At 36.8% G+C, this 13,919-nt stretch overlaps 1 protein-coding gene across 7 annotated transcripts in view; it reads right to left on the reverse strand.

Moving 5' to 3' along the window:
* The window catches only part of POLD3 (DNA polymerase delta 3, accessory subunit), a 179,855-nt gene that overhangs the window by 12,694 nt on the left and 153,242 nt on the right, over positions 1-13,919 (reverse strand). For 4 of the 7 annotated variants that reach the window (XR_010841406.1, XM_067038530.1, XM_059070824.2 and 1 more), the window contains 5 exons: positions 12,704-12,836; positions 7,660-7,924; positions 6,497-6,569; positions 3,690-3,855; positions 1,267-1,373 (listed from right to left, as the gene is read on the reverse strand). Coding sequence is in view for 6 of the 7 variants with exons in the window: in XM_067038530.1 (XP_066894631.1) it covers positions 1,267-1,373; positions 3,690-3,855; positions 6,497-6,569; positions 7,660-7,924; positions 12,704-12,836 (744 nt within the window). In the remaining variant the exon portion in view is untranslated. Of the gene's footprint in view, positions 1-1,077; positions 1,129-1,266; positions 1,374-3,689; positions 3,856-6,496; positions 6,570-7,659; positions 7,925-12,703; positions 12,837-13,919 lie in introns of all 7 variants that reach the window. The other 3 variants (XM_067038529.1, XM_059070822.2, XM_067038527.1) reach the window with 1 other exon arrangement.

The following is a 13,919-nucleotide window of genomic DNA, read 5'->3' on the forward strand; positions in this document are numbered from 1 at the left end:
CCTTCAACAGCATAGCAGGTTCCTTTTTTTGCATTCATTTTTCTTTAATCTCTTTTTAGTGTCAGTTTGTTTGCTTTTGTCTACCTTTATATGATGCTGAATCCCTTTGGACGAGAGTTCCCCTGGCCATTACCAAAAATGTTTTATACTCATTAGGCCATGAATTCATGGAGAATCAATCACAGCAGCTCAAGCTTTTCACCACTGGTTCTCAAACCAGGCTTTTCAGGATCGAAGTCATCTGGCATATCAGTCCAACCCAGGTATCGTTCTCTTTGGTTTCCTCCTTTTTCTGTACACTTTCATTTACACATTTTGGGAAGGATACTTGATAGTGGCTCTTAGAATAATTGATATTCTTTTAAAAGGCACATTAATTTTTCAGGCAAGACTCTTGCCCTTATTCTGTTCGCTTATTGTACAATAGTGTCTACATCTTAAAACTGGAAGGGTTCACAGTGTCATTCCCTCTCAACGATGACCATACAGATTCTTCATCTTAGCATGGTTTTACTTATGTGGTACAAAACACCATCAATACCCCTGATGCCTACAATATCACCCATTTTATAAGATTCACATGAAGGTACCGAAAGGAAGAGCTCCATTTTATTTTTTGAAAAAGAAAACGTCTTTGATAATAAATGTAATAATCCTTATTCTCCTCTTTCCCTTTGTGTTTGCTACTTTTGACAAATTACCATAAGATTATGGTTCTTGTCAAAAGGTTAAAGTAGGTTTTAAATAGAAATAGGTACACTGTGTCTCTCAGTGCTAGGATTACTATTGTCACTGTGACCCATAATAAGTAACTTTTTAGCTCCTTGTGCTTAAAATCATCATAATAAGAACTGACCCTTCTGTGGACCGAATGTTTGTGTTCCCTCAAAATTTATATGTTGAAGCCCTAATCCCCAATATGATAGAAGTAGGAGGCGGACCTTTGGGAGATAATTAAGTATCGAGGATAGGGCCCTCATGAATGAGATTAGAGACACAAGAAAGATGATTTCTCTCTTTGCCATGGAGGATACAGCAAGAAGGTGTCCGTCTACAAATGAGGAAGAGAGCTCTCACCCGGAACTGAATCAGTAGGCACCTTGATTTTGGACTTCTTAGCCTTCAGAACTGAAAGGAAGAAATTCCTGTTGTTTAATCCTCTCAGTCTATGGTATTTTTGTTATAGCAGCCCAAATTGACTGAGACAATCCCACTAGCCAAAAATTAAAATTAAAAATTAAAATTAAAAAAATTAGCAATGCGCACCTTCATCTTCACTGCTATCAGACTCAGGAAGTTTGATTCTTCTCCTCTTTTTCTTCATGTTTTCAGTTTCTTTTGTCTCATCATCAGATAACTCCACTTGCTTCCTCCTGTTGCCGTTCGGGAATAATTTAAGCATGTTACACAAAATAAAAATATAAGTATTCATGTGCTACTGTCAGCCTTGCTTCATAACTCATGATCTTAATTCCAGAGGGTAGAAAGTAAGAGTCGTAATAGACGCATAAGAATACTCTGCTAACTGACCACAGCTAGGTCACTTCACGGGGTAACCAGAATAAAAAGTTTCTCTAGCTCTCTAAAGACCACTGTAAGCTACTTACCAGGTTATTGAAAAATTTTCCAAATTCCTTCTTACTTCCCCGACTGGCCTTTCAATCATTCAACAAGCATTAAATAAGCAGCTACTACCTATATAAAGGCTTTTTGCTAAACACTCAGATGCAAAGATCAAGAAAATACTGTTGTTCTCAAGAAGTTCTGGCAGGAAAAATGGGTATAAATGCCACTAACTATAAAATACAATGTGATAAATTTTACTGGACAAATAACCTAGATCCATCTTGACATTATTTAGCTCCTCTGTCTGGATACTCCACCACAATATTCATTCAATCAACAATAATTTATCAAGGGCCTAGTGTGTGTTATAGACACAAATAAGTACAAGACATAGTTTTTACCTTCAATCTTATTTCTTATGTAACTAAATATCAACTTATTTTTCTACCTTAAGCTAGAAAAATAATTAAACCCAAAATAAGTAGAAGGAAATAATAAAGAGCAGAAATCAATGAAATAGAAAATTTTAAAAGGTAAAAGTTATTTTTCAAGAAAAGATTAATAAAATCAGTAAGACTTTTACAAGGTTGATAAAGAGAAAAGTATATATTACCAATGTTAGGAATGAATGAAGAAATCTATAGTGATACCTACAGATTCCATAGATACTCAAAGAATAAGGCTATATATATTATAAACAATTTTATGCCAATAAACTCAACAACTCAGATGAAATAAATTCCTTTAAAAACACATTCAAAATTGACCCCAAAAGAATATTTGAATGCCTCTATTTAAAGAAGTCAAATTCATAATAAAAATTTTCCCACAAAGAAAACTGCAAGCCTGGATCCACTGGTGAATTTTATCAAACTTTTAAGAAAGAAACAATACATACCTTACACAAACTCTTTTGGAAAACAGAGGAGGAGGAAACTCCTCTCAACTGATTGTATGAAATAGGCATAACTTTGATACTGAAATCTGACAAAGACATTACCAGCAAAGAAATTAACTGATTATAGCCCCCATAAATATAGATGCAAAGAATCCTTAACATAACATTAACAAATCGAATCTAGCAATATATAAAAAGGCTAATACATCATGACCAAGTGGGGTTTATCTCAAGAATGCAAGGCTGGCTTAACATTTGAAAACCAGTCAGCATAATTCACCACATTAACAGAAACACCATACGATTGCCTCAATAAATGCAGAAAAAGTATCTGTCAAAATTCAACACCCATTCATAAAACATTTCAGCAAACTAGGAATAGAAAAGACTTCCTTAATCTGGTAAAGGGCATCTACTAAAAACATACAGTTAATGTCCTACTTGGTGGTGAAATCCTGAATGCATTCCTGGCAATAACCATCAACAGCGAGTGTCATACCCATGGTTAGAAACATTTTAATCCATCCCTATCACATGTTCCTAGGAGATGAGGCCCACTGGACAGAGAGCTCTGACCCTCTGAAACATTAGCATTTTGTTGATGTTTTCTAATAGTGTAGCCCCAACCTTGCCACAAAAGTCAAGTATGTCTGGGCCTATCAGTGCTGACAGTGTCCTTTAGAATTTCTTTCAACAGACTAGCTCCTACCAACTATGAGGTAGTGTCTCAAATTCCTGGATTCATTTTTAACAGCTTGTGTGCTTTTTATTTTCTTTTCTAATTACATTTTACCACTTGAAAAATAAACTCATTGATATAAAAAGAAAACAAAGAACTTTTTCTCTTAAATTTCACTGGAAACAGTAACCCCTCATTTGGCAATCTGAGGTGAAAAACAGACACAGAGACATACAATCAGGCACGCTTATGCCATGTCCACAAATATAAAACGAAGTAAAGAAGAAGACAATCAATTTAAATCAATGGGGCCCAAAAAACTGGCTTTGGGCTCTAAGTCATCTGAACTGGCTGATTCAAGTTCTGCTTCACTAGACAAGCTATGGAGCGTCTCTCTTCATTTTGGTTATACGGCTGTATCCCTAAGGCTATCCCTAGTAGGATTTAGTGCTCAACTGAAAACTGCCTGTTTGTCAATAAGCCCCAAAAGACCTTCTCACCCCCAGCAGAGACACTCTTCCCCCACAAGTAACAAAATTTTCCTACCTCTTTTTTTCTTTCTGCTGCATCTTAACAGGCTCTGCTTTTTTGCTAGATTTCTTCAGGCCCACAGGGGCTGCCAGCTTTGGTTCAGTGACAGACAGTGGAGGTTGCTCCACTTTTTTTTCTTCTTTCACTGTTTGTTCTGAATCCAAATTGACTTTAATTTTATCTGTAAATAAAGTATAGCAGACAACATATAACCCCATCATGCAATATTAATCTATCATTCCTTTGACAGTTTACTAAGTGCCAGGTAATATATTAGGAACAGGGGCTAAAGGGATAAAAAACAGTCCCTGTCCTAACAGAGCTCATGGCCTAGTCAGGGAACATTTCTCCTTTCCAACTACCACTCTAGCTATAACTGTTTTCATTTCTGCCTCCTGCTAATCCTTCATTATATCACAGCCCCCAAGCCAAATGATAGTAAACACAGCATTTAGAAAAAAAATGAATACAACTTTATGAAGTACCAACATTCTCATTTGATAGATGAGGAAATTAAGAGTCAGAGGGATTAAAAGATGTTTCCCAAGAGTATGCAGCTTATGAATTCTGAAAACAGAAAAGCATCTCTTTGGATACACAAAAAAATATGAAACACCTTTTTAAGCAAAGAATGATAACAGATGATGACTTTTTAATTTTGTCACCAATGCTGTAATTTTTTGAAATATATAAAGCATTAAGGTTTTTGTTACTGAAACAGAATTCATATCATAAAATTTACCCTTTTCAAGTGTACAATTCAGTGGTTTTTAATTGCAACAACACCACCACCCAATTTTAGAACACTTCATCACCCCTAAAAGAAACCCTGTACCCATTAGTCATCACTCTCCAACCCATCCCTTAACAACCATTAATATTCTTTCTGTCTCTATAGATTTGCCTATTCTGAACATTTTGTGTAAATGGAATCATATAACATGTGGCCTTCTGTGTTTGGCTTCATTTATTTTGCATAACATTTCAAGGTTCATCCATGTTGTAGCATGTATCAGTATTTCATTCCTTTTCATGGCTGAAAAATATTCCATCATATGGATATATCACATATCTTTTAACCATTCATCACATGATAGACCTTTTTGGTTATTATGAATAATGCTGCTATGAACATATGTACAAGTTTTTGTGTGGACACACAGTTTTAATTCACTTGAGTAGATACCTAGGAGTGGAAGCTCTGGGTAAATATGTTTAATTTTTTGAAGCACTGCCACACTGTTTTCAAAGTGAGCACATCATTTTACACTCCCTAAAGCAATGTATGAGGGTTCAATTTCTCCACATTCTTGCTAACACTTGTTATTGTCCGGCATCAAGTTTTAAATGGTTCAAATACCAACAATCAACTCTTTCATCCAGCTCTCAAGCTTCATTTTCGTTGCATTGATCTTGTCATGTGTCAAATACAATAAAAACATTCATAATTTTACTCTAAACATTAAGCCTTAAAAAAAAATCTGTTAAATAAATCAGCTTTGTAAGCCATTCTTTTAATTAAGTGAATATTTCATTCCTTTATTTTATCCAGGTTTCCCCACTCCCTCTATTACATTCTATCATAATATCCTGTTACTCTCTGCCTAGCTATTACAATCATTAAGTATTTTATTTTTTCTGTATTTATTTGTCTTTCTATTCCAGTAGAATATAAGGGCCATGAGGACATTTTCTACATTGTGTCACTAGTGCATAATAGTGCCAAGCATGTAGTAGGTGCTCAATAAACATCTGCTAAATAAACACACGAATAAATAAATGTATACTTCTGTTTGACTTTTACAATTTGCAGTCATGTTTTATGTATTTTAGAAATAATAGTAATTTTAAAATTCACTGGCTTTTAAGGTTACAAACATATTAAAAACAACAACAACAAATAAACATGTGGGCCTCATCAAAGTTGCCAAGAAATCACACAATCTGATTGGGTATAGTGGACTAGCACCAGCCGTGCAGGCCAGTGACATTAGCATGACATATTTTCACAGAAGTAGGGAGCCCTCCCCATGCACTGTGCCTGCAGTAATACAATCATGCCTCCCAATAACCTGAAAGTAGCAAATTTTCAATATTTTTTCAGAACATAAAAATGTTCTCTGATAGCTTTTATGGCAAATAAAAAAACTATTACCCCAATCTGTCCCCTAACTACCATTTTGACCATCACAGAAAAGCAGATTTCTGACTAATTTTGCTTGCATAGGCATGTAACAAAACTGCTTCCCACAAAATCTTTGTTAAGTGCTATGCTCCAAGAAGTGTGCCATAATTATCCTGCAACTCCTGCATTCTTCCTGGTATTCTGGCCACATACTCCCAGGGGATGTGTACTTGATATGAGAAGTACAAAAATATGTGGTTATTGCTTCTTTCTATATGAAAAACTCCTCATCTAAATATATTTTTTTAAATAAAGGAGATTTGCTTTCTCAAAAAGTAAATATTTATAAATGGCCATTATAAATAAACTTCCCTTTTATTTTAAACACCCATTTTCAAGAACACTATGAAACAAATATTTAATTCTCTTTTCAAGGCAGGAAGTAAAAATGGAAATAAGTAAACTACCCTCCAGGATATCTTGACTGAACCCAGCTCACCCATAAAATCTACTGTTCCAGTTGGTTATATTCATCAACATATAGGTCTGTATACTACAAGTTTATGTTAGGATGTGGGAATGCCACATGGTAGTGTGTTAGATGGGTAAAAACTGGACAAGGTGGCTTTCACCTCAGATATAATGTTATTATATTAACATTCATATATTAGTCAAAGGAAGGTAAGAACATGCTTACTCATAGCAGCTTTTCCAAAAAAATTGCTTATCGCATTCCCTTTCCCTGGTGCCTTGTTGCCTACCGAAGATGCCTAAAAGCATAGAAAAAGAAAACACACATGATTATTTTTTCTAGTGTTTAGGCTGTTCTTCAAGTAGCAGTCAAAAGATCTCTTCAATAGCAGAACACACTCTCATGATCATAGTCTCTATATTATCATGCCAAAACATGTAGGCACTAGATATAAGAACAAATCCAGACCAGATAGTATTTGGTGTTAATCGCCAAAGCTTAGTTTCCCCCGGTTTTTATAAAATTATTATCCATGAATATGTCTAAACTTTTTTAGAGTACATTTAAAAACTACTTAGTTTGACAGAATTAAAACACATCAGAGGCAACATGGTACAAAATGGGGAAAAAACCTCCAAAACATTACATTTGTAATCATCCTAAGTGGAACTGAATGCTGGTTCCACCACGTAATAGCAATATGACATCTAAATTACTTAACAAGATGATAATATCTCCCTCACAGAAGTGATAAGAGGATTTAAGCAAAGACGAAACTATTGGCACTCAGTAGGAGCCCTATAATTGTCAGTGCTTTCCCTCTCCCTCTCCTCTCCTTTCCCAAAGTGGAAGCTTTAAAATGACAATAATGGTAATAATAATAATGGCAATAATTATGCTGTTCTAGATTATATTTTTAATAGTATCTTATGAGACTTTTCTTAAGTCAACACACTTAAGTTAGTTCAGATGACTGAACAATAAAAAACTAAGGAAAGGGATGAAAGAAAAAAACAAGAAAAATTCATTAAATAGAATGAAAATGTTAAATATACTGGCAAAGCCCAAAATATAGATGTTCCCAAATAACATACTGCTAATATACAATTCTTTGCATTATTTCAACTGGGTCTCACAATAATCTTGTGATGTGTACAGGGCAGGCATTACATTTTACAGGAGAATCTGAAGCTTGGTGAGAAGCATTATTGAAAGAAAAAGGACTACTTCAGGTGAGAATATCAAGAATTAAAGGATTTACACTAAAGCAAAAAAACAGAACTAAATATCAGAACCTTAAATAATTAAACTACTACCACTGGAATTATTAAATGCTTTTCTGGTTACCCATTCTGAGCTGTAAAAGCATATTTTAAAAGAAGACTTACATTCGTTACTTCTTTAGCCTCTGTTTTGGTTTCCTTGTTGGCATCTTGGGTTTTAGAAGCAGCTTTAGAAGCAAACATGCCCATGATTCCTTTGGGCTGCTGGGAACTCTGTTTGGGGATAGGTGGGCCATGACCATTGGTGGTCAACTCATTACTGGCTTGTGTCTCAGGTGATACCGGAAGATCTGACTGCTCAAACTTTTCAGAAGATGAGGATTCAGCAGGAGCTCTAGGGACGGCAGCTGCACACTGGATGGCACTAAACCTGAGGACAGAAATGTTACAATAAATTAATTGATGTCAACGTCAAACCTTATTTTTAAAATCTTGCTGCTTCCCCACAATACTTTCTAACCCTAATACTATAAAATGAGAAAATTTTAGAACTAGAATGGATTTTAGAAATTAGTTTGTGCAACAAGTACTGGAGAGGAGTGAGTGAAGTCCTAGATTATACATCTTGTTAGTAATAAAACTAAGATTGGAAGGTGTCTTCTACCAAGCCATATGGGTATTCTTGCTTTTTTGAAAAAAGCATCCTAATTCAAAATAGTAAGAATACACCAAACAATAATAAAACATTAATAATTTCACCATCTTTGGTAAACCAAATGGTTATCTCTTGTTTTTAAAGACCTTCAACGTATAGGGCTAGCAATACCATAAATACTGACTGAATCAAAATTAAGAGCTTTAAATATTAACAAATTTCCTGGCAACTCTCCTGGCCAGAATGGATCATGCTTTAAAACATGGAATAAGCTGGGAACAGAGCCACTGGCTTCTATAACCTGTGGTCCTTTAAAGTCAATTATTTAATAACTTACAATAATCCCAACTAAGAGCACCAGACAAGTATGCCCATAGCCAAGTGAAGAAATTTGGAACAATTCGCATGACATATTAAAGGGAACATTCATCTCTTCTTCTTTAATCACTGTAGATGTGCCTGTTTCACAAAAATCCATAATATAATGTCCTACATTGTGAATGGGTAACTGATCCAGCCTTGTCAAACAGTTGTACTTAAAGCAAAGTTTTCCAACGTTTCCTAACAAAGAAGAACATTTTATTTCCCTCAGTCTTTTGCTTATCAAGGGTAGGTAAGAGTTCCTTGAAGGTAAGTATATTATTCACCTTTTGTATTTCAGGCACCCAGTACAAGACCTGGCACAGAGAAATACAGGTTGAAAGAAAGATTATTTAAGTCACTGAAAGTGAGGCTTCTGGCTTCTCTCCTTTCTTTAGTGTATCATCTCAACTTGGGGTGGGAGAAGATGGAGGTTAAGAAACTATGTGGTGATAGCAATTATCTTACAGATCAACCAGGCACAACTCTGAGACTAACTGGCCTAAGATAAAAAATCCCTGATAATATCACTTAATTTCTGAAGTAACTTTACACTGAACAGCGCTGAGCTAGAGTCCACAGCTCCAAAAACCTTCCACTGATTTATTACAGTCCACATAGAAAACCCCACATTAACACAAATATTTTGTGCATCAGAGTTAAGAACAGACGGAAATCATTTCCTTTCACTCACCACTCTTCCTCTCTGGCCCTGCAGTGCTTCCATGTACAAGGAAAGAGAGCAATGTTTTATTTCATTGTCAACATCTAAAGTTGGCCCCGAGACAACTCTTTCTCCATTCGGTCTACATTCCACACCTTAGGGTCAGGACCAGGAATTGGCAATGAGGAAGAGACCAGGTTAGGCTGGGAACATGTCCGAAGAGAGAAGAATCTGCTTAATCTAAAATTTCAACTTTCTTCCTGTCACAACACTTCTTAAAACACATGAAACAATGTGTCAGATCTCAGTTGGCCCATGATTCTCAGGACCAAATACATACTTCTTTACTGGAGATAAATTCCTCACATTTCTACGGAGGATACCTTAAGTATTTAAGTGAAGTTTCATTAAAGTGCTTCCTACTATCACATTTCTACTTGCCATGTTTATTTTAGCGGTCCCTATGCAAATTTCATTTTGGACTTTAGAGTCACTTTTATTCTTGTTTGCTTACTTACTAGATACAACAGAATTGATTTTTAGAGTTTGACATACCACAACTAGATTTTAATACAGATTATTTTTGAAATCTAATAATACAACTTACATAAACATATCTGAGTATTAATATTTTCTTATAATCCTTCCCTAAAAGACACCAGACATAAATTACTCTTTAGCTGTATATTCATTATTTATCTAATAAATATTTGTATGCCTATTATACTCAAGGTTTTGAGCTGAAGAAAAAAAAAGAACCAATGTCTACCATTAATTCACTCAACATTTACTGAATGCTTACCATTTGCCAGGCACCATTTTGGGTATACAGTGGTTAACAAAATAGACATGATCCCTATGTTCATGGAACTTACAGAAATTATTTTTGGCAATCCTATACCTATTTCTCCTCAAGGACCCAACTTTATCAGTTATCCCATCCCCCCCAGTATCTTCAACCATTTCTTCTTTTTATAGCTCTTTCCCAATAATACAAGTTCAAGGTATTCTCAACTTTAAAAATGTATATAGGGCTTCCCTGGTGGCGCAGTGGTTGAGAATCTGACTGCCGATGCAGGGGACGCGGGTTCATGCCCCGGTCCAGGAGGATCCCACGTGCCGCGGAGCGGCTGGGCCCATGAGCCGTGGCCGCTGAGCCTGCTCATCTGGAGCCTGTGCTCCACAGCGGGAGAGGCCACAGCGGTAACAGGCAAAAAAAAAAAAAGTATATATATCCTCCCTGAGCCTCAATTCCTCTGTAGCAGGTTACCTCTCTTTTTCCTCCATCTTACTGTCAAATTTCCTGGAAAGTTGTCCCTATCTGCTGTCTCACTTCCTTATACCCCTATCTACCCAGTCGATCAGAAGCGATTGCTCCACTGAAACTGCTCTTACTAAGGCCATCACTTTTCAGTTCCTATTTTACTCAGCTTCTCAGCAAGGTTTGATAGTGTCAACCAGTCCCTCCTTCTTGAAACTCTCTTCTTAGTTTTTAGAACTCCAGACACTCTCATGATTTTCCTCTTATCTCTGGCTGCTCCCTCTTAGGTCCCTCTTTTCTGCCCACCCCTTAAAAAAACAGCTGTCACTTAAATAGTGCTTACTGGGTGCCAAGCACTGTTCTAAGTGCTTTACATATATTAATTCATTTAATCCTCTACAACCCTGAGGCTGATACTAATTTTATTAGTTTCATTTCACTGATGAGGAAACTCAAGCAGAGAGGTTAAATAACTTGCCCAAGGCGTTACACAGCTAGTAATTGTGGCTGGAGTTTAATAACTTTCTGCCCTTCTTTCAGTCTATGCATTCTCTCTGCATGACTGTATCTACTGCTGTAGCCCAATTAATTATCTATTTTCTCTGATTCCAAAATCCCTATCTTTACCCTCGGATTTCTCTTCTTAGCTCTAGAATCCCCTAGCTATTGCAAAGGACACCTCCACTTGGACTCCCCACAGGGTACTAAAACTCAACATGTCCAAAGCCAATTCATCATTCTTCCCTTCTCCCAAAGCCTGCTCCTCCTCATATATTCCTCTTCTTAGTGATGGTACCATTATCCATCCAGCAATTCAAGCCAGAAACACGGCCATCATCCTTAACACCATGAACCCCACCCCCATCCCCACCATACACTCTCTCCTGGTCCCTAACCACTACCACACCATCCAGGTTTTGATGGTATTACCCTTTAACCTCTGTACCTCTCCATTTCCAACACCACTACTATACTTCAGATAACTGTCATCTCCACCCTGAATCACTGCAACATTTCTCCTTCCTGATGGCCTTGCCTTCAGATTACTCCCTTCAGATCCATTTTCACCATCACAGTCAGAATGATATTTTTATGATGCAATTCTGATCATTTCAATCATCTGCTTCAAAATCTTCAGTGGCTCCCCTGTGCCCTTGGAATAAAGCCTAAACTCCTTATCCTAGTAGTCAAGCATAGAGTCTGATTCCTTATATCATTATTTTCTGCCTCTCACTCTAATTTCCAGCCATAGAAAACTACTGTGGTTCTGTACAAGCACCACGTGTTCTCTCAGGCTTATCCTTACTCTCCCACTTCCCTCTGACTGGCTACTTCTACTAGGCCTTCAGGCCTCAACTTCAATGCCGTACCCTTCAAGAAGCCACCTCTGTCTTGCCTCCTCACTCCACCCCAACCAAAAAGGGGGGATGAGTGTCCCCCAACATCCTCCCACACTCTTATTCATATTGTAGCACTGTCACACTATACTGTAATTGCCTCCCATAGGATCATCAGTTCCATAAGCAGGTACTGGGCCATATTCACTCTATAGTATGTGGCATGTCACACGTAATCATCAGACCTTTGTTGAATTAACTCAAATTATCCTGCTTAGTACCTATCAAAGTAGTAGGTGTTCACTATATGTCTGGGGATCTGGCCTGAAACCTCCATACAACCTCACAAAGTAGGCATTTGACCAAAGCTCAAAAGAGTTTAAGTAACTTGTCCAAAGCTACTGGGCCATGAGCAACAAAGCCAAAAATCAAGCCCATGACCATCAATTTCCAAAACCCATGTGCATTATAGTCCACCTCCTCCCTGTGCTGTGAAAGATACAAAAGATGAACAAGATCTGATCCTGGCTGTGGAAGATCAACTGATTTTGGATGGAAGGTAGAGGAATATTAAATTAGGAATAGTTTTTTGAAGGATAACATTTGAACTGGCTCTTGACAGATGGGTAGGATTTAGACAAGCAGAGACTGGGGTAAAGGAGTAATGAGGGGGCCCAACAAACATTTCTGGTAGTAGTGACAGAATAAATACATCAGAAATAGATTTATGGGGAGTCTACTGAGGTTTTCAGTGTGGGTTGTGGCTGCTATTTTTCACCTTATGATGTACTAATAAAACCAGGCATGTGTCTTACTGTAAGATAAATGGGGTTTTACTAGACTTGGCGTTCACTCTTAAGAGGCAGCCACTGTGTAAACATCTTGCAAAATCAATTCGTAAAGAAGCCCACAAGAAACATTAAGGATCTCACTTGCTGCAGTTCTGCAAGTTGCTTTTAAGGATGTCATAGTCGGTATTGAACAGAGGCCCACTGTCCTTTAGCATGGCTTTCTGGATGCTGTACACATGTACACTGGCAGTCACAGCTAGCTTGGACTTCACTGCTACAAGTCAACAGGAAAAGCAGTCTGTTAATACACAAACTTCATAGCATGTGGGGAGTCTAACAAGAAACCCTTCTGCATTAAAACCATTTGTAATCTGTGGTGGTCCAAAAAGCTCTAAAAGGCCAGTCTTATATACAGTATGATATCAACTCTTCTGTCTGTGACAAGGACATTATGAAAGGTAGGTGGTGGTGAGTCAGTTCTAAGTACAGTACTGTGAAGGTATCACTCATCCAGTGGACACTCAGTAAATATTAATGAATAACTGATGATACTATGATGTGGTTTTTTTTTATCCCCCCAGTCAGGGAAGAATCTTATACTCTAGCATATAAACATAGCAACTGAGGAATAAGTAATTTCTGAGAAGTCTTGTTTATATAATTCAATTTTAGTTTACAAAAAGAAACTCTATATAACAAAAATACTACTAACCAGATGAGTCTGCAGAGGAAATACAGAAAAGAACATCACAAGAACAAATTTTAGGTTCCATGAAGGAAGGGACCATGCCTACCTTGTTCCAAGTCTCTAGTGCCTAGCACAGAGCTTGACACAGAGTAGATACTCACTACGTATCTACTGAATGAATAAATCTACCACTGTGGGAATTCAGAAAGAAAATATTGGACATTTCCACCATCTTGAATACATCAAAGTTAATTTATAAGAAAACAACTCCACTGGTAGGCATCTTTATATACAAAGTACAACAGTGCAGGTTTTGTCTTGAGACATAATCCAAGATCATGTGGCTGACTATTACAAAATCCCTTTGAATTGGGTATTAAAAAATAGAACAGTAGCATTAATAGTCTTGAAATGGGTAGATGAAATTAATTTAGAAGTTATACTAAGTTTTTTTGACTTCAGAAAAGCATTCTTTAATTTTCTTCCTAAAAAAACTGTTATGGAATACAACACAATATTTAGAGACCATTGTCTTTTGACAGTTGATGAGGTGTTCCATATGGTATTCATAATAGTTTTTTACATGTCTGTCACAGTTTTGAAATCCCGTGATAAAAGCGCTTTATAAATGTCAGCAGCCATTGGCCTTAAAAATGCGAAATTAGTGTA

This window comes from Kogia breviceps, chromosome 7, assembly GCF_026419965.1.
Source record: "Kogia breviceps isolate mKogBre1 chromosome 7, mKogBre1 haplotype 1, whole genome shotgun sequence".
Lineage (NCBI taxonomy): Eukaryota > Metazoa > Chordata > Mammalia > Artiodactyla > Physeteridae > Kogia > Kogia breviceps.